The sequence below is a fragment of the Aethalodelphis obliquidens genome, unplaced genomic scaffold (genome assembly GCF_003676395.1).
Source record: "Aethalodelphis obliquidens isolate GAN/ISIS:26980383/991018 unplaced genomic scaffold, ASM367639v1 scaffold13, whole genome shotgun sequence".
Classification (NCBI taxonomy): domain Eukaryota; kingdom Metazoa; phylum Chordata; class Mammalia; order Artiodactyla; family Delphinidae; genus Aethalodelphis; species Aethalodelphis obliquidens.
In genome coordinates this window covers 22,199,313-22,221,830 of record NW_020837957.1, presented here as the reverse complement: position 1 = coordinate 22,221,830, position 22,518 = coordinate 22,199,313, and the positions used below count along the sequence as shown (strand labels likewise).

At 35.3% G+C, this 22,518-nt stretch overlaps 1 protein-coding gene across 1 annotated transcript in view; it reads left to right on the top strand.

Annotated features, from left to right (window-relative positions):
• Window positions 1–22,518, top strand: part of COL24A1 (collagen type XXIV alpha 1 chain) — a 396,587-nt gene that overhangs the window by 259,347 nt on the left and 114,722 nt on the right. The window contains exons 33-37 of the mRNA XM_027114231.1: window positions 12,495–12,548; window positions 16,878–16,931; window positions 17,342–17,395; window positions 18,726–18,779; window positions 18,936–19,043. Of these exons, the coding sequence (XP_026970032.1) occupies window positions 12,495–12,548; window positions 16,878–16,931; window positions 17,342–17,395; window positions 18,726–18,779; window positions 18,936–19,043 (324 nt within the window). The remainder of the gene's footprint in view (window positions 1–12,494; window positions 12,549–16,877; window positions 16,932–17,341; window positions 17,396–18,725; window positions 18,780–18,935; window positions 19,044–22,518) is intronic.

Here is a 22,518-nt window from a genome sequence, read left to right as displayed (position 1 = left end):
AAGGAGCAAGATAAACACCCACCAGACCTAACAAATGAAGAGGAAATAGGCAGTCTACCTGAAAAGGAATTCAGAATAATGATAGTAAAGATGATCCAAAATCTTGGAAACAGAATAGACAAAATGCAAGAAACATTTAACAAGGACCTAGAAGAACTAAAGATAAGACAAGCAACAAAGAACAACACAATAAATGAAATTAAAAATGCTCTAGATGGATCAATAGCAGAATAACTGAGGGAGAAGAACGGATAAGTGACCTGGAAGATAAAATAGTGGAAATAACTACTGCAGAGCAGAATAAAGAAAAAAGAAGGAAAGGAACGGAAGACAGTCTCAGAGACCTCTGGGACAACATTAAATGCACCAACATTCGAATTATAGGGGTTCCAGAAGAACAAGAGAAAAAGAAAGGGACTGAGAAAATATTTGAAGAGATTATAGTTGAAAACTTCCCTAATATGGGAAAGGAAATAGTTAATCAAGTCCAGGAATCACAGAGAGTCCCATAGAGGATAAATCCAAGGAGAAACACGCCAAGACACATATTAATCAAACTGTCAAACATTAAATACAAAGAAAACATATTAAAAGCAGCAATGGAAAAACAACAAATAACACACAAGGGAATCCCCATAAGGTTAACAGCTGATCTTTCAGTAGAGACTCTGCAAGCCAGAAGGGACTGGCAGGACATATTTAAAGTGATGAAGGAGAGAAGCCTACAACCAAGATCACTCTACCCAGCAAGGATCTCATTCAGATTTGATGGAGAAATTAAAACCATTACAGACAAGCAAAAGCTGAGAGAGTTCAGCACCACCAAACCAGCTTTACAACAAATGCTAAAGGAACTTCTCTAGGCAGGAAACACAAGAGAAGTAAAAGACCTACAATAACAAACCCAAAACAATTAAGAAAATGGTAATAGGAATATACATATTGATAATTACCTTAAATGTAAATGGATTAAATGCTCCCACCAAAAGACACAGACTGGTTGAATGGATACAAAAACAAGACCCATATATATGCTGTCTGCACGAGACCCATTTCAAACCTACAGACACATACAGACTGAAAGTAAGGGGATGGGAAAAGATATTCCATGCAAATGGAAACCAAAAGAAAGCTGCAGTAGCAATTCTCATATCAGACAAAATAGACTTTAAAATAAAGACTATTACAAGAGACAAAGAAGGCCACTACATAATGATCAAGGGATTGATCCAAGAAGAAGATATAACAATTGTAAATATTTATGCGCCCAACATAGGAACATCTCAATACATAAGGCAAATACTAACAGCCATAAAAGGGGAAATTGACAGTAACACTTTCATAGTAGGGGACTTTAACACCCCACTTTCACCAATGGACAGATCATCCAAAATGAAAATAAATAAGGAAACACAAGCTCTAAATGATACATTAAACGAGATGGACGTAATTGATATTTATAGGACATTCCATCCCAAAACAACAGAATACACATTTTTCTCAAGTGCTCATGGAACATTCTCCAGGATAGATCATATCTTGGGTCACAAATCAAGCCTTGGTAAATTTAAGAAAATTGAAATTGTATCAAGTATCTTTTCCGACCACAATGCCATGAGACTAGATATCAATTACAGGAGAAGATCTGTAAAAAATACAAACACATGGAGGCTAAACAATACACTACTTAATAACGAAGTGATCACTGAAGAAATCAAAGAGGAAATAAAAAAAACACCTAGAAACAAATGACAATGGAGACACGACGACCCAAAACCTACTGGAAGCAGCAAAAGCAGTTCTAAGAGGGAAGTTTATAGCAATACAATCCTACCTTAAGAAACAGGAAACAACTCGAATAAACAATCTAACCTTGAACCTAAAGCAATTAGAGAAAGAAGAAAAAAAAAACCCAAAGTTAGCAGAAGGAAAGAAATCATAAAGATCAAATCAGAAATAAATGAAAAAGAAATGAAGGAAACAATAGCAAAGATCAATAAAACTAAAAGCTGCTTCTTTGAGAAGATAAACAAAATTGATAAACCATTAGCCAGACTCATCAAGAAGAAAAGGGAGAAGACTCAAATCAACAGAATTAGAACTGAAAAAGCAGAAGTAACAACTGACACTGCAGAAATACAAAAGATCATGAGAGATTACTATAAGCAACTCTATACCAATAAAATGGACAACCTGGAAGAAATGGACAAATTCTTAGAAATGCACGACCTGCCAAGACTGAATCAGAAAGAAATAGAAAATATGAACAGACCAATCGCAAGCACTGAAATTGAAACTGTGATTAAAAATCTTCCAAAAAACAAAAGCCCAGGACCATATGGCTTCACAGGCGAATTCTATCAAACATTTAGAGAAGAGCTAACACATATCCTTCTCAAACTCTTCCAAAATATAGCAGAGGAAGGAACACTCCCAAACTCATTCTACGAGACCACCATCACCCTGATACCAAAACCAGACAAGGATGTCACAAAGAAAGAAAACTACAGGCCAATATCACTGCTGAACATAGATGCAAAAATCCTCAACAAAATACTAGCAAACAGAATCCAACAGCACATTAAAAGGATCATACACCATGATCAAGTGGGGTTTATTCCAGGAATGCAAGGATTCTTCAATATACGCAAATCAATCAACGTGATACACCATATTAACAAATTGAAGGAGAAAAACCATATGATCATTTCAATAGATGCAGAGAAAGCTTTTGACAAAATTCAACACCCACTTATGATAAAAACCCTGCAGAAAGTAGGCATAGAGGGAACTTTCCTCAACATAATAAAGGCCATATATGACAAACCCACAGCCAACATTGTCCTCAATGGTGAATAACTGAAAGCATTTCCACTAAGATCAGGAACAAGACAAAGTTGCCCACTCTCACCACTCTTATTCAACATAGTTTTGGAAGTTTTAGCCACAGCAATCAGAAAAGAAAAGGAAATAAAAGGAATCCAAATCGGAAAAGAAGAAGTAAAACTGTCACTGTTTGCAAATGACATGATACTCTACATAGAGAATCCTAAAGATGCAACCAGAAAACTACTAGAGCTAATCAGTGAATTTGGTAAAGTTGCAGGATATAAAATTAATGCACAGAAATCTCTGGCATTCCTATACCGTAATGATGAAAAATCTGAAAGTGAAATCAAGAAAGCACTCACATTTACCACTGCAACAAAAAGAATAAAATATCTAGGAATAAACCTACCTAAGGGGACAAAAGACCTGTATGCAGAAAATTATAAGACAGTGATGAAAGAAATTAAAGATGATTCAAATAGATGGATAGATATACCATGTTCTTGGATTGGAAGAATCAACATTGTGAAAATGGCTCTACTACCCAAAGCAATCTACAGATTCAATGCAATCCCTGTCAAACTACCACTGGCATTTTTCACAGCACTAGAACAAAAAATTCACAATTTGTATGGAAACACAAAAGACCCCGAATAGCCAAAGCAATCTTGAGAATGAAAAACGGAGCTGGAGGAATCAGGCTCCCTGACTTCAGACTATACTACAAAGCTACAGTAATTAAGGCAGTATGGTACTGGCACAAAAACAGAAAGATCAAATGAACAGGATAGAAAGCCCAGAGATAAACCCATGCACATATGGTCAACTTATCTTTGATAAAGGAGGCAGGAATGTACAGTGGAGAAAGGACAGCCTCTTCAATAAGTGGTGCTGGAAAAACTGGACAGGTACATGTAGAAGTATGAGATTAGATCACTCCCTAACACCATACACAAAGATAAGCTCAAAATGGATTAAAGACCTAAATGTAAGGCCAGAAACTATCAAACTCTTAGATGAAAATATAGGCAGAACACTCTATGACATAAATCACAGCAAGACCCTTTTTGACCCACCTCCTAGAGAAATGGAAATAAAAACAAAAGTAAATAAATGGGACCTAATGAAACTTAAAATCTTTTGCAAAGCAAAGGAAACCATAAACTAGACCAAAAGACAACCCTCAGAATGGGAGAAAATATTTGCAAATTAAGCAACTGACAAAGGACTAATCACCACAATTTATAAGCAGGTCATACAGCTCAATAACAAAAAAACAAACAACCCAATCCAAAAATGGGCAGAAGACATAAGTAGACATTTCTCCAAAGAAGATATACAGACTGCTGACAAACACATGAAAGAATGCTCAACATCATTAATCATTAGAGAAATGCAAATCAAAACTACAATGAGATATCATCTCACACCGGTCAGAATGACCATCATCAAAAAAATCTAGAAACAATAAATGCTGGAGAGGGTGTGGAGAAAAGGGAACACTCTTGCACTGTTGGTTGGAATGTGAATTGGTACAGCCACTATGGAGAGCAGTATGGAGGTTCCTTAAAAAACTAAAAATAGAACTACGATATGACCCAGCAATCCCACTACTGGGCATATACCCTGAGAAAACCATAATTCAAAAAGAGTCATGTAGGGGCTTCCCTGGTGGCGCAGTGGTTGAGAGTCCACCTGCCGATGCAGGGGACACAGGTTTGTGCCCCAGTCCGGGAAGATCCCACATGCCGCAGAGCGGCTGGGCCCGTGAGCCATGGCCGCTGAGCCTGAGCATCTGGAGCCTGTGCTCCGCAACGGGAGAGGCCACAACAGTGAGAGGCCCGCATACCGCAAAAATAGTCATGTAGCAAAATGTTCATTGCAGCTCTATTTACAATAGCCAAGATATTGAAACAACTTAAGTGTTCATCATCGGATGAATGGATAAAGAAGATGTGGCACATATATACATAGCCATAAAAATAAACGAAATTGAGTTGTTTGTAGTGAGGTGGATGGACCTATAGTCTGTCATACAGAGTGAAGTAAGTCAGAAAGAGAAAGACAAATACCATATGCTAACACATATATATGGAATTTAAGAAAAAAAATGTCATGAAGAACCTAGGGGTAAGATGGGAATAAAGACACAGACCTACTAGGGAATGGACTTGAGGGTATGGGGAGGGGGAAGGGTAAGCTGTGACAAAGTGAGAGAGTGGCATGGACATATATACACTACCAAACGTAAAATAGATAGTTAGTGGGAAGCAGCCACATAGCACAGGGAGATCAGCTCCGTGCTTTGTGACCGCCTGGACGGGTGGGATACGGAGGGTGGGAAGGAGGGAGACGCAAGAGGGAGGAGATATGGGAACATATGTATATGTATAACTGATTCATTTTGATATAAAGCAGAAACTAACACACCATTGTAAAGCAATTATACTCCAATAAAGATGTAAAAAAAAGTTATTATATAATTTAGACAGTAAAAACATAAATTAAAAAAAAGAATTCAAAAAGTCACATCACCATTTTGTAAATCTGACTCAGTTATAGAGTTTCCATAGAAAATGAATTGTGAAAATGAAATACCTTGCCATGCCTTATCTCTCACAATATATTCTTTATTGCCTAAGAAGCCATTCTTCTGGCTAATAGTGTCAGATGTAATGTGCAGTAACATGCTTCTAAGATTGACACTACAAATAGTCTTTCAAACTACTGGGTTGTTCTTATCCATCAGTTGACACAAAAGTTTATAGGTGGCTTCTGCATAATTCATTTAGCTAGTCGGAAGTATAAAATTCTAACAAAGAACTCTTCTTACCAAACTGTGTTCATTTCCTCCTTTACATATTTAACCTATGGTATAAGCTCTCCAAACAATAGTAAACACTTGCCTATGGGTGTAATTTTTCCAAATATAGTATCTTAAATGTGGTATTGATTTTATCAAACTAAGTTCTTCTCAGTTTTCTCTGCTTTGTATCTCTTAACCTGCCATCCTAATTCTAATATTCATTTGATCATATATCATGCAAATCTCTAAATACCTCTTTCTTCTAAAGAGTCTGTAGCTCCTTGAAGTCAGAGACCATTTTTTGCACCTTTACAGTCCTCTTTTCTGGTATAATGTCTGGCATGTTATATCTACCCTGATGCATATTTGTTAAACAGCATTAACCAAAGGTCATTTAGCCAAAGGTGTAATCATTCAGCCAGTAATATTAGATGAAGTGAAATGGAATTAAAGCTAATCTTAAGAGAGAACACATTTAAGTCAAGATAAGTGTATCAACAGGGCTATGGCAACAGCACAGACAATACCTTAGGCTTTATACAAGCAAAGATTTATTGTTGTAGTAATAAACGACTGAAATGGCTTAATAGCAACTAAAAATTGACATTCAGGACACAGGGTCAGTGGGTCTGTTAAATAAAATAGAAATCAATTCGTAATGGATATAATGGGCTTTGTTTCACATATTTGAGCTACTTAGTTAGATCTGAGATAATATATAACAAAGAAACTGTCCTAATCTGGGGTTAGGGAAACTTCCAGAGAAGGAGCATCTGAGTTGTGATCTGAAGGATGAACGGTAGTTACTTAAGCAAATATGGAGAAAAGTCATTCCAGAGAGAAGTCATGAACTGGGAGACGACCCTACTTATTTATTTAAAGATCTAAAAGAAGGCCAGCATGTTGTGGCACAGAGAGCCAGGTGGGAAGTGAGTGCAAGATGAGGATGGAAAGGGAGGGAAGGGACAAAACGCATGCAGCTCAGTAAGCCCTACTCCCAAATATTTGTATTTTTATCCTAAGAACAAAGGGGTGTCACTGAAGGGATAAGGCTAGGTTTATGATCATATTACTGTTCTGTAAAGATCGCTCAAACCAAATTGGAAGAGACTAAGAACGGACAAGAAGAGCTTTGTGCAGCACCAGTCCGGATAAGAGATAGTAGAACTGTTTATGATTAGCAGAAAGAAAGAGTAGATAGATGTAAAATATTCAGAAGGAGATAAAATCAACAGGAAATAGATATGCTATATGTGAAGTATGATTCCTAAAGTTGTGGCTTGAAGAATTAATGAGATAATGATATAACTCACTGAAACTGAGAATACCAGCAGAAATTTATGTTTGAGAATGGAAGATTATAAGTCAGTTTAGCTATGTTGAATTTGAGGTGCCTTTGAGAACTGTGAAGATGGAAGTTGGATGTGGAGCTCAAAGCAAAATAATATCCTGAAATTTAAAATATTGGAGTCATTGGTCTAGGGAAAAAGTATAGGAAAGAGAAAAGAACAGGATCTAAGGCTGAATTTTGAAGAAATGCTACATATGATAAATGTTGGTAGAAGAGGATGAAACTGCAGAGATGACTGAAAGAGGTAAGAGGAAAATCAGGTATATAAGTTTGAAGTTCAGCCCCAACCATAACATACCTTAAAATCTTCATGACAATCTTAAATTCCTTTAGGACTATGCAAGCAAAAATATATATCTAGATCAAACCAGAAGTATAATTGACATGCTAAAATAAGAGAGAAAATGGAATCAATTAAAAGTCTTAATTTTCAAAAGAGTGGAATAAAACGAATGGAAGACAAAAAAGAAAGAACAAAAGTAGCAATAGAAAACAGTAATAAATATAGTAGGTATGAACCCAGGGGTATCAGTAATCACTTACATGTCAATGTTCTAAATGCACCCATTGAGAAACAGAGACACAGAGTAGAAAGAAAAAGAAGACCTAACTGTATGTTGTCTTCAAGGAACCCACTTTAAATATAAAGGCACAGATATATTAAAAGTAAAGAGATAGATAAAATGGGCAAGGATATACCAATACTAACCAAAGGAAAGCTGGAGTAGTTATATTAATTTCCAACAAAATAGACCAGATCAAGAACAATTATCAGGGATAAAGAGGGACATTACATAGTGATAAGTGTATCAATTCTCCGAAGACATAATAATGCTTAAAGTGTATGCATCTAACAACAGAGCATCACATTATATGAGGCAAAAACTGATAGAACTCCAAGGATAAATAGACAAATTTACTATTTCATTTGGAGACTTCAGCACTTATCTATCAGTAATTGAGAGATCCAGCAGGCAGATAATTAGTAAAATTATAGTTGAAGTGAACACCACCATCAGGACACTGGATCTAATTGACATTTATAGACTGCTTAATCCAGTAACAGCAGAATATACATTCTTTTCAAGTTCACATGGAATATTCACCAAAACAGACTGCGTTCTGGGTCATAAAACACACCTTAACAAATTTCAAAGAAAAGATATCATACAAAATATGCTCTTAGTCCATAACGGAATTAAACTATAAATCAATAAGAGAAACATAACTGGAAAATCTCAAACTATTTTGAGATTAAACTACACACTTCCGAATAACACTGGTTCACAGAAGACGTCTCAAGAAATTTTAAAAATATTTTGAAGTAAATGAAAATGGAAATACAACTTATCGAACTTTGTGGGATGCAGTGAAAGCAGTGCATAGAGGGAAATTTATAGTATTGAATGAATATACTAGAAAAGAAGAAAGATCTAAAATCAATAACAAGCTTCTACCTTAGGAGACCAGAAAAAGAAGAGAAAATTAAATACAAAATGAGCAGAAGAAAGTAAATGATAAAAATCAGAGCAGAAATCAATTAAAATAAAAACAGGAAAAAATAGAGAAAATCAATGAAACAAAAAACTTATTCTTTTAAAAGATCAATAAAATTGGTCAAACCCCCTAGCCAGGATCATCAAGAATAAAAAAAAAAGAGAGAAGACACAAATTACTAATATTAGAAATGGAAGAGGGACCTTCACTACTGATCCCATGGACAGTAAAAAAGGCAATAAAGGAGTACTATGAATAACTCATTCTCACAAATTTGATAACCTAGATGAAATGGACAAATTCCTTGAAAGATGTAATCTACCAAAACTCACACAAGGAAAATTTGATAATCTGAATAGGCTTATATTGATTAAAGAAATTGAGTCAATGATGAATAACCTTCCAAAACAGAAAGCACCAGGCCCAGATGGTCTTACTGGTGAATACTACCAGAGATTTAAGGAACAAAATGATACCCATTTTCTACAATCTATTCCAGAAAATAGAAACAGAAGAAATACTTCCTGACTCATTCTGTGAGACCAGCATTACCCTAATACCAAAACCAGACAAAGCTATTACAAGAAAAGAAAACTACAGACCAGTATCTCTCATGAACATATATTTTAAAATCTTCCACAAAATATTAACAAATTGAATCCACTAATATATAAAGATAATTATACACCATAACCAACTGGGATTTATCCCAGGTATGTAAGGCTGGTTCAACCTTCAAAAATCAATTAGTATAATCCATTACTTTAACAAACTAAAAAAGAAATTATATAAAATAGGTGCAGAAAAATAATTTTACAAAATACAATACCCATCTATGATAAAAATTCACAGTAAACTAGGAGGAAAGGGGAACGTCCTCAGCTTTATGAAGAATATATTTTAACAACCTTATAGCTAACATCATGATGAAATGCTAACTTAATGATGAAATGCTAGGTGCTTTTCCCCTAAGAACAGGGAAACAAGGAAAGGATGTCCCTCTTTTTTTAAACTCCTCTTCAGCATTGGGCTGGAAGTCCTAACTAATGCAATGAAACAAGAAAAGAAAAGAAAAAAGACTGGGAAAGAAGATATAAAATTGTCTTTTTTTGCAGATGACATAGTTGCCTATAAAGAAAAGCCCAAAGAATTAGTTAAAAAGACCAACAACCAGTCAGTTTCCTGTAAACTTCTCCCATTCAGATTTTTTTAAAAACACTAAAAGATTTAAGGAGCTACATTAAATGTTAAGTGGGTCAAGTGCTTATTTTGGGTCATTTTTACTTTTTTTTTTTTTTTTTTTTTTGTGGTACGCGGGCCTCTCACTGTTGTGGCCTCTCCCGTTGCGGAGCACAGGCTCCAGATGCGCAGGCTCAGCGGCCACGGCTCACGGGCCCAGCCGCTCTGCGGCGTGTGGGATCTTCCCGGACCGGGGCACGAACCCGTGTCCCCTGCATCGGCAGGCGGACTCTCAACCACTGTGCCACCAGGGAAGCCCCATTTTTACTTTTATGTATTTCCAGGTGTTCTACAGTGAGCTTATTTAGGGGTTAAAAGTTATCTTTAACATTATATTTTTAAAATAAAATGACAAACCACAAACTGGGCAGATGTTAGCAGTAAAATAGGGCAGAAAAAAATTTAATGTCTGCAACACATAAAGAACTCTACAATTTTTTTAAAATGACCCCCAAAATACATGGGCAAAGGACATGATCAAGCAACATGTAGAATATTGCAGATAGCTGATAAACAAATAACAAAAAGAATATTCAACCTCACTGGTAGTCAAGCATATATACATTTTAAGATACCAGATTGCCCATCAAATTAATGAAGAATTTACAAAATAATATTCTGTGCTAGGATGAATTCAATGAAATAGATTCTAATTTTATACATTGCTTGTGGAATGTTAATTATTGCAGCCTTTCTGGAAATTGACTTCACTTTATGACCAAATAATGCTACATTTCAGACTCTATTCCAGGGGTGGAAATGCAGAATGCATACAAAGACTATGCACAAAGATGTTTCTCTCAGTGTGTTTATAATAGGGTAAAACTACATTCTGAAGAGAATCCATGAATTTTAAGATATTATACATAACATTTAATAAGCCATAATTGAAAAACATTAGTGACCTCTTAACACCTTTAATGGCTGTGCTATTGAGTAAGGACAACATATGTGATGCTTACATACCAACCTTATAATTCTATTATTCACATACTTATCTCAACTATTTGGCAGTGTCATCTGATGTTACAGACTTTAACATTCACTTATAGTCTAATATGCATATAATAAATCCTATAAAGCAAAATTTTACTGTAAAGAAGACTTATAAAAATATAAATGTCTAGCATTAAGAAAATGATTAAATTATGGTACTGCAGAATGTTAGATGGAATATAATATGTAGCCATTGAACAATTTTGTTATGAAATATTTACAGTAACATGGTAAAATATTTATATTTCAAATAGAATCTTAAACATAAAACAGATATAGTTAGGGGCTTCCCTGGTGGCACAGTGGTTAGGAGTCTGCCTGCCAATGCAGGGGACGTGGGTTCAAGCACTGGTCCAGGAGGATCCCACATGCTGCGGAGCAAATGGGCCCGTACGCTGCAGCTACTGAGCCTACGCTCTAGAACCCGTGAGCCACGACTGCTGAGGCCCTTGCACCTGGAGCCTGTGCGCCTGGAGCCCGTGCTCTGCAACAAGAGAAGCCACCACAATAAGAAGCCCGCGCACCGCAACAAAGAGTGGCCCTTGCTCACCACAACTAGAGAAAAGCCTGCGCGCAGCAACAAAGACCCAACACAGCCAAAAATAAAATAAATAAAATAAAATAATTAAAAGAAAACAGATAAGTTTTATAAGTATGCTCCCACAAAAGAACTAGAAGGAAATATGCAAGTATATTTACAGTGTCATCTCTGTATGGTAGGATTATGGATTATTTACTTAATCTGGGGTTTTTTGTACTTTCAATACTTGTCAAATTTTTTAAAATTAACATTAATGTAACAACTTAGAGAAAGTTTAAGATAACCAACCATACCACATTTTTCCCCATTAAAACATTTTTTTAAAAGTGAGGTGTTCACAAATTGTGATGGAGTACAAACTCATAGAATTTTAACTATCTTGTTATATTCTGAATCTAAAAAAAAACACCTTCTTTATACTGTCTTTCCAGAAAGACCAAAAAATTCAAACAGCTTCTTTAGATGGCTGGGCAAATAGCATTAAATTGTAGTTTCTAAATAAGTGTTAATCTATCTAGAGTAATTCTAGACAGTTAAATGGGTTCACACACTAAGATCCTTTAGGTTTAGCAATTTAATGTTCAGGCCATAAGCTAATTATTCAGTGTTTGTTTACTTATAATTACACTATTCAGTATTACAGGGGAAAAGATCTCCGTAAAGGTCCCACATACATTTTATTGCACCTTAGTGATTATCCCATGTAAACATTGTTATATTTATTCATATGAAACAGAGGAATTGTTCAACTGGACTCACTACTATGATAAAGTATGACATTAAGCAAACTCAAGCATATTTTTATTTCATTGGAAACCATATATTTGCTTCTTTAAAAATGCTGTTTTGTTTGTCATATGTTTTTCAGGAATATTAAGTGGATCTATAATTGTCCTACCCATTAAATAAGATAACTCTGAAAGCCCTTAGCGCTCTATTTCATAATTATTAGATGCTTGATAAATGTTTATTGAATGAATGAGTGAATTAGGGAATGAAAGAATGAAAGGCACCGTCCTTTCTTTCGTTTTCTTTTGAATCCAAACAAAGCTTAATATTAGTAACAAAAAAAAGATGAATCAACTAAAAATCTAATTTTGTTTATACAGAGAGTAAAGTAATACATTGATAAATGTATTATGTGTTATATTACATATGATATAATTATATGCATATGTTAATTGAAATATAGAGTACATTTTAATTCTCACATCCTAAATTTTGTTTTAATATAGGGACCACGAGGACTGCAAGGTGATGCTGGACCTCCTGGAGAAATGGGTGCTGAGGTAATTTTTCTTGGGGCCCTTTCTTGTTAGTTCATCAATACTCAGTACTTTTTGTAAGACTCCTCTTAAAGTTAAGTTGATATCTTAGGTATATATATTTTGAAGAATAATTTTATAGTGTTTTGTTTCATATTCAGGAAATAAAACCTAAAATTCTATTAAAACCAGGGATGACTGTTGTATGAACCTAATTTTATGCATATAAAATTCCCTTAACAGTTCATTTAAATGACAGAACAAAAAGTGAATAAAACTTTCCCTTCACTGATTTAGAGTTAACTTTGATAACCCTTCACTCCATTATAGAAGAATATTGAAAAGTGACTCTTATTCAAGATATATTTTAGAATAATAAACCATACTTGTTATAATTATAAAATCCAATTACTTCATTTCTTTTGTTTGTTAACTTTAGTGCTAAAAAATTGGGCATAAATTCTCTCCTCCCTTGGCTTCTGTGAAACTGCTCCCTCTCGATTCTGCTTTTTACCTTCTGATTAGCCTCAGTCTTGATGGGAAGCTGTCCTTCCTCTTCCTCAGCTTACAATCATATTATCACATAGACTTTAATTACCAGTATTATTCTGATAGCTCTAGCTTGATAGCTCTAACTGATGCCTCTCTCCTTGGGGCTCCAGTTATTGATTTCCTGTTGTCTTTTATGTATGCACCTAGGTATCCCACAAACATCTCAAATTCAAAATATCTAAACCAAGCCCATCGCTTTCCCACTGTTATTCCTCTTTTTATTCTCATCTCACTGAAAGATGTCCCTTATGCCCAGTAACCCCAAACTGAGAGTCATCCTAGACTCCCCTTCCTTCAATCAGCTCTTTTCCCTTTGAATAAACTCCCACTAATGTCTCACGTCCATCCTTTCCTTTCCGTCCCCATTGCCGGTGCTCCAGTCCTCTGCTCTAATTCCATGTCTCCTCCAACTGCCATTATTCCTTAGCTACTTGTGACCAGTTTACCTTTGTCATATCATTCCTGTCCTTGAAATTTTTCAGTGGCTCTCATAGCCTTTAATAAAATGCCAATTTCTTAACATAATAATGTTCTGCATTGTCTAATGTCTGCAGACCTTTTCAACCACATTCCAATAGAACTTTTCTCCTCCTCTAATTCCACGATTATGCCATGCTTTCTTGCTGTGTACTGTGTATCCACTGGGAGTCCAAGGGTGGCTGAGATATGGTCCCTGACTCCTTTAGCAGTTTATAATCTATTCCAGAAGATAATCATGTAAAAGTTCATTATACTTCTGTTAGACCCAATGATGGAGACATTCACAGGGCATTATAAGAGTACAGCAATGGGTATGTAACCTTACCTGGATAAGGGGAAAAAGAAGACTTGTCTGTGTTGAGGCAGGGGGAGGGTAATGAGTTTTAAGGAATGAGTATGAGTTAGCCATATGAAAAGAGGGAATAAGGATATGGCGATTCCAGAAAAAGGGGTAGTATGAGTAGGAACATGCAAACATGAGGCCGTATGGATTCTTTGATGCTTAAAGTCAAAACAAGGAGTGATGATAGATGAAATTACAGAGAAATGGTTAGATCAAACGAAAAATCTTATATACTCTGTTAAGAAGCTTGAACTTTTCATCTTACGGGCTATAGTAAGTCATTGTGAGGTAGGCATAGGGCAATGATAAAGTCAGATTTGTATTTTTGGAAGATCATTTTAGCAGTCTCAGGGAAGATGTCTTTGAGAAGGCAAGAGTGCAGACATATATACCTTCTAAAAGGCTATTGCATTCAACTAGTAAAGAAACAATGGAGGTCCGAAGTAAAGTAGTCAGCGTAAGTAAGAAGGGGATGTATTTGAGAAATGTTTGTTACATAAATTCTGGAGAACCTGCATATTTGTGGGATATGGAAAGTAAGTGGGAAAGAGAAGTCAAAAATTATTTCCAGATTTCAACAGGATGGATGGCAATATCCTTTCCTGAGACAAGAAAAGAAGAATGTTAGTCATAATCTGCTACTCTGCCCAAGGTAAATGGTTAACAGGTAGCAGACCTTGGCTTTGAATCCACATCTGATTCAAAAGCCAATGCTGAAAACCTATGCTATGCCACATCCATCCTCTGAGTCTACAAAAAGCAGAGGAAAGTCATACCTCATAACTTGAATTTTTTTTTTTTAACAGGGTAGGAGACAAGAATCTGTCATGATAAGGAGTAGGGGTTGAGCATATTTTCTATTGAAGAAAATATGCTGGTTTAGAATAGTGGTTGAGGATAATGGAAGAGGGAAATGACTAAAGACATGTAAAAGCAGATATACCTTATTAAAAGTAAAACTGAAGTAGGAGACTTTGAATTTGCATTATATTAATAATAATGATGTTAATACTAGGTAACAACTTCAGAGAACTTTCTATGTTCCTAGCAGTATTTATGTACTTTACCATATTAATGAATTCTCACAATACCCCATGAGGTAATGCAATTATCCTCATTCTACAGATGAGGAAACTAAGCCATGAAATGGTTAAGCAACTTGTTCAAGAGCAATAGCTGTGCAATAGTAGTGCAATAGCAATAGTAGTGGTAGAGCCCACATTTAAATTTAGGCAGTCTCTCTCTGCAACCCATTCTCTTAGTCACTATGCCTCTCAATATGTAATGAAGCCACTTTGCACAAGAGTGTAATTTTTCCATTGGTGTTCAACTGGGAATAGAAATGTAGAAGGCGATTTAAAGTGCTAATCCAAGATTGGCATAAGAAAAGAGATACCACAGAGATCAGAAGATCAACTATTGGATTTAGCCTAAGAATAAAAGAAGCCGAGAGGAGCTGACAGATTGGGCGAAACTGGGGAATAGACGAGGTCTAGGGAATTAAAAGCAATTTTGATGTGGAAGAAGTCCTGAGAGAGTTGGAATTCTCTCTTGAGAGATAATTTTAACCTTAGGATATTAAATTCTATCATTTCTGAGGCAGAGCAGAAACTCAGGCAGTCTCACTTCGTAGTCCTTCCTCTTAAGTACTGTAATACACTGCCTCTTATAACAGTAAAGTCACAAAGGTAACCAACAGAAAATTTTAAATAATATAACTATTTAAAATTGGTGAAATGATGGTAAAATGGAGGGAGTTTTAAGGGAACTAAACTTTTAGCAAGGTAATACATCAAGAATTAGAGGTAGATTTCTTAGTTATAGAAATAACCATTAAGAGAACTAAAAACAAATTGTTTTATAAAGTAGTTGCCTCTGAGGAATGGGGCTGGGGCTTTTCATTATAAGTCCATCTGTACTATTATGCCTGTATAGCTTTTATTTTGGAAAAAGCAAAGCAAGTCTGGACTGTGGAAGCTGAGTCAAAATGGAAAATTGAACTTCTCATCTAAAATACTGTAACAACATAAGAGATATTTTAATCTCTAATAATTATTAGGAAGGTTATCACCCATGGATCAGAACTATTGAGGAGTCCCTGGAAGACAGAAAGCAAACAGGAAACTTCTGGTCAAGACAGTATCATAGGTTAATGGCTTTAAACTACCCCTCTACTCTGAAAACATGGGGATTATAGAATGCATATGTATGTATTTATAATTGTGTGTGTATAAGTACACATACATACATACACACACATAGAGTAAGAGAAGAGAGTGAGGAAGTAGAGAAGGGAGAGGCAGGCAGAGTATTCTCAACAACAAGATAAATGTCTCCAAGAGAAAAGATAAATAAAACAATACAACAGCAATTATAGGAGCTCAAAGCTTATAAATAGCCAGAGGTTGCAAGAAGTTATATGTTTTCAAGATAAAAGCTTCAAACAAAATCTTCCCAACTGGACCCACCCATGAAAAGGGCATGGGAAAAAAATGCCGTATATGTGTATATATATAATTCATATCTTCTTTGTGTGTTATATTTTATAAAACCAATAAAGAAAATGGAATTTTTTTCAAGAAGTGTATTCCAAGAGGGATCAACATAAATAGATGGGAAGAATAAAAAGTGAAAAACACAGAGAATAGTAAGGGTATGCGGGTAGAAAATTAGAAGAGGAAATGGGAAGTAGTTTGTCTTGACCAAAGATTAAAGGACAAGAGGAAGGATTAGAAGAAACTGGTCTAAGCAGTCCTGATTTCTGGTGATGTTGTTTTAGCATTTGAACTGTTAAACGGTCCCAGAAATTATCTGGTCTTACGCCATGATGTTTATAAAGGAGCAGCAAAAATCCTTTCCTGGACATAGATATCCCATCCTTGGGCTGAAAATTACTTCCATCTTCTTATGAGGTTGTTATTGCCTTTATGTTGGTGAAGGAATGTTTACAAACAATGTGTCAAATCATTCTATTCTAGGGACCTTCAGGTATTGAGGGAGAATCTGGTCTGCAAGGAGAGCCAGGTGCAAAGGTAACCTTCCTAAATAGTAAAGGAGGTCTCTAAACTTTCACCATTGACTCCCCGATGTTTGCAATATTTTGGCAAACAGCCACCATCTTGGAAGCAGGTAAAGGACAGCAGATAAAAATGGAAAGTGTTCTCAAATGAGTCAGAATAAAATATTACTGAGAAAAAAATATTATTTGTCTCTCTATATATGCAGATAAGTATGTGTGTGTATATCTATACACACACATATATATATATGGTTATATATGGGAGGGAATACAAATGAAAAAGCAAAATATTATAAATAAATTAATCTGAAGAAAAGGAAAAAATAGTGTTTTGGAACTCCTGTCTTCATGATATACCCTCCATAACTATTAGACATGCAGTTTTAGTAGAAAAGAGTTTAATCTTTCCCTTTGTTTCTTCAGGGAGATGTTGGACCTGCAGGCAGTGTTGGAGTGACTGGGGAGCCAGGGTTACGGGTACGTGCCTACTAGAAACCATTTTAATGCACTGGCCCTCCTATTTTAGAGACTCAAGACTCAGCCTAAAGACTTCAAAGATTGTATAATAAACTTTTCTGGTGCATTATAGAAAATATTTGTTTTTATTTTATAATTTCAAAAGCTGCATGCTAAACCCTGTTCACATTGTAATTTAGTAGCATTGAGAGTCCTAAGCACACACATCCTTTTTCTCAGAATCAGATGTACTCAGCAGAATCCTTGCCAAATGTGTGGAGTCACTGTGATTGTCACTAATGTTAGCATGAAGAAGAAATTCACAACTACTAGTGATCAACTCTCATGCTATTTCCGGACCTAACAAGACAGACAGACATTGAAATCTAATTTGTGTTTAGAAAAACAGCAACAAAAAACTAGAGTCATGCAAGGTTAACAAGATTCAAAGGAATAATTGTAGATTTTTGTAGACAAAAACAATTGTAGATAATTGTGATGAGGTAGCTTACAGAAGTTATTCTAATATAGACAGTGGTTAATTTAAGCTGTGGTAAGTTTTTTTCCAAGATAACAGGGACCAAGATAAGTTTAAGAGACATTTGTTTACTAAAAGGTAAAGTTGGGAGATGTATTTTGCATTCGATTTCTTTCTTGTTCATTTTCCCTTTTTTTTCAGGGGGGTGGGAAGTATGAGGTCAGGGTAATGGAAGTGTCAGCAGTTGGAGCAATGAGCAACTGTGAAGACACACTGATTAATTTACTTGTAAATAGTTCAGGTGGCAAGAGAGCCAGTACTTCTTTAATAGCTTCATAAATTGTGGCTCTACATTTCTACAAGTTCTGTGTCTAGAAGACAGCTTCCAAATATACCAGGGCCTTGATAGTCACCTCTTCTCTGTAAGGGAGAAAATACAGACCTTAAAAATCCGGTACACTGATTTTAACTGAATTAAGTTGTATTAATCCATGTAAATTAAGAAAAGCAAGATACTATAATTTTATGAAATTCAGTATTTACAGTCTTTGAACTAAGAAACATAGGTATAGCTGTCTAAATATCCAAAGCTACCAAATGAATACATATTACCTTTAATTATCTAAAAGTTATTTATATTGTGAGACCATCTTGTGTTTGAATTACAGTGCTATGACTCTTTAAATCATCTTCAGAGTTATTCCAGGCAAATTAAATCATGTTCATTATACTTTCAAATACTCCTTGTAAATAAAGTAGAAGTAGGAATAAATGTATATAAACCTGCTACTTCTATAGATACCAGGGGCAAAAAATAAATTTAGATAAATGATTTAGCGAAATAATAAATCTTACATTTCTGCTACCAAATAGGGTGAACCAGGAGCTGCTGGAGAAGAAGGTCTCCAGGGTAAAGATGGAATAAAGGTAAATTATACTTTTAACATTATGATTAAGGTAGATGTTTTTGAGAAATCTTTCAAATATTAAACGTAATTTTTTATGTGCCAACAAAAATCTCTTATTGCGTGGCATAATTATTTTACTACTTTCCCTTTCTCAAAAATTTTTACTGTGTTACAGGGGAACCCAGGAGGAAGGGGACTTCCTGGAGAGGATGGAGAAAAAGGAGAGACAGGCTTACCAGGGACCACAGGGCCCCTGGGCGGACCAGGTGTAATGGGTCCTCCGGTGAGTACTGCTGGGTTCAATACTCAGTGAACTCAGTCCTCTACACACCCACACCCACACACACAAGTGTGAGCCATACACACACATTCTTGTCTCCCTTATATGTCCATTTGGTATTTGAAGGTGTGGAACTATGGCTTGAGTAAAGAACAAACCAGGGACTGATCATCAGCCTTCCTAACATCCAAGGAAAAAAGATACTTTTCCCATGTGTCACACATGCTATTGAACTTCTTCATTTTTTTCTCACTTTATTGTGACATAATTGACATGTATTATATAAGTTATATAAGTTTACAGTGCATGACCTGTTGATTTGTTGTGCATAAATATTGCTAAATGATTCCCATAATAAGTTTAGTTAGCACATCTATCACCTCACACAGTTGCCTTTTTGTGTGTGTGGTGAGAATTTTTAAGAGTTACTGTCTTAGCATCTTTCAAGTACACAATACAGTGTTGTTAACTATAGTCACCATGCTGTACATTAGATCTCCAGAACTTATTCATCTTATAACTGGAAATTTGTACCCTTTCACCACCTTCACCTATTTTCCCCATCTCTTCACCCCTGGCAACACCAAACAACTCTGTTTCTATGAGTTCTTATGAGATTCGTTAGGTAACACATATTCATGAGATCATACAGTATTTGTGTTTCTCTGACTTATTTCACAAGCATAATGCTTTCAAGGTCTATCCATGTTGTTTCAAATGGCAGAATTTCCTTCTGTTTATGACTGAATAATATTACATTGTATACATAGAGAACATATATATGTGTGTGTATATGATCACATTTTTTCAAATATTAGTTGACCTTATATGCATGGGTTTATCTCTGGGCTCTTGATTCTGTTCTTTTGGTCTATATGTCTGTTTTAATGCTGGTACCATACTGTTTTGGTTAATATAGTTTTGTATTGATAAAGTCTGAAATTAGGAAGTGTGATGCCTCCAGCCTTGTTCTTCTTTCTCAAGATTGTTTTAGCTATTTGGTGTCTTTTATGGTTCCATGAAAATTTTAGAATTGCTTTTTTCTATTTTGATAAAAAAAAAACTGCCTGGAATCTTGATAGGGATTATACTGAATCTATAGATTGCTTTGGATAGTATGCACATTTTAACAATATGTGAAAATGAGATTTTTTCCACTTATTTATATTTTCTTGAGTTTCTTTCATCAGTGTCTTCTAGTTTTCAGTGTATAGATATTTTACCTCCTGGGTTATATTTATTCTAAGTATTTTATTGATTTTGATACTATTATAAATGGGATTATTTTCTTTATTTCTTTTTCAGATAATTTGTTGTTAGTGTGTGGAAATATGACTGGGTTTTAGTAGGTTGATTTTGTATCCTGCAACTTTATTGAAATCATTTATTAATGCTAACAGTTTTGTGGTACAGTCTTCAGAGTTTTCTGTATATTAAGATGTCACCTGCAAATAGACATGGTTTTACTTCTGTTTTACTTCTTCCTTTCTAACTTGGATGCCTTTTATTTCTTTTTCTTGCCCAATTGCTCAAGCTTGGACTTCCAGTCACACTTTCCATGTTCCTGATCTTGGAGGAAAAGCTTTTTTTGAGTATGATGTTAGCTGTGGGTTTTTCATATATGGTTTTTATTATGTTGAGGTACATTCCTTCTATACCCAATTTGTTGAGATGTTTTATCATGAAAGGTTGTTGAATTTTTTCCAGGCCTTTTCTGCATCTATTCAGATGATCGTATGTTTTTTTCTTTAATTCTGGGAATGTGGTACATCACATTGACTGATTTGCAGATTTTTGAGTCATCTTTGCATACCTGGAATAAATCCCACTTGATCATGGTGTATGGTCCTTTTAATATGCTATTGAATTCAGTTTACTAGTATTTTGTTGAGAATTTTTGCATCTCTATTTGTCAGGGATATTGGCTGGCCTGAATTTTTTTTTCTTGTAGTATCCTTATCTGGCTTGGCATCAGAGTAATGCTGGCCTTGTAAAATGTCTTTGGGTGAATTCCTTCTTCAAAATTTTGGGAAAATTTGAGAAAGTTTAGCATTAATTCTTCTTTAGATGTTTGATATGATTCAGCAGTGAAACCATTTGGTCCTGGGCTTTTCTTTGTTGAGAGGTTTTTCACTACTGATTCAATCTCCGTATTCATTGGTCTTTATAGATTTTTTATTTCTTCATGATTCAGTCTTGGTAGGTAGTATCTTTCTATTTCTCCATTTCTTCTAGGTTTTCAATTTGCTGGCAAATAATTGTATGTAGTAGTCTCTTATGATCCTTTTTCTTTTTGTGGTATCCTTTATGTCTCCTCTTTCATTTCTAACTTTGAGTCTTCTCTCTCGGTGAGTGGCTAAAGGTTTGTCAATTTTGTTTATCATTTTTTTTCTGACAGTTCAGATAATTTTTTTTCATATTGTTAAGTCCATAAGCTTTATTTTTTAACATCTTTATTGGCGTATAATTGCTTTACAATGGTGTGTTAGTTTCTGACGTATAACAAAGTGAATCAGCTATACGTATACATATATCCCCATATCTCCTCCCTCTTGCATCTCCCTTCCATCCTCCCTATCCCACCCCTCTAGGTGGTCACAAAGCACCGAGCTGACCTCCCTGTGCTATGTGGCTGCTTCCCACTAGCTATCTGTTTTACATTTGGTAGTATATATATGTCCATGCCACTCTCTCACTTTTTCACAGCTTACCCTTCCCCCTCCCCATGTCCTCAAGTCCATTCTCTACATCTGCATCTTTATTCCCGTCCTGCCCCTAGGTTCTTCAGAACCATTTTTTTTTTAGATTCCATATATATGTGTTAACATACGGTATTTGTTTCTCTCTTTTTGACTTACTTCACTCTGTATGACAGACTCTAGGTCCATCCTCCTCACTTCAAATAACTCAATTTTGTTTCTTTTAATGGCTGAGTAATATTCCATTGTATATATGTGCCACATCTTCTTTATCCATTCATCTGTCGATGGACACTTAGGTTGCTTCCATGTCCTGGCTATTGTAAATACAGATGCAAAAATAGTTCTAAAAGGGAAGTTCATAGTGATAAATTCCACATTAGAAAAAGGGAAAGACCTCAAATAAGTAACCTAACTTTACTCTTCAAGGAAGTGGAAAAGAAGAACAAAATAAGGCCAAAGTTAGCAAGAAGGAAGTGAAAAAGATTAGAGCAGGAATAAGTGAAATAGAGGATAGGAAAACAATAGAAAAAATTAATAAGAGTTGATTTTTAAAAATGATAAACATTGGAAGTTGTACACCATCATTCACACTGTAAGACCCTAACATGAAACTGTAGCCAAAAGGTCTAACAGCACTGTTGGGTGTATAGGCATGTACATACATGGCCACTCTGTCTGCAAGATGCTTTAGTGGAATGTTATATCCAAAGTTAAATCTAAAGTTGGAAGCCTCTTCTCTTGCAATGTCTGCTAAAGAACGAGCATCTGCCAACAAA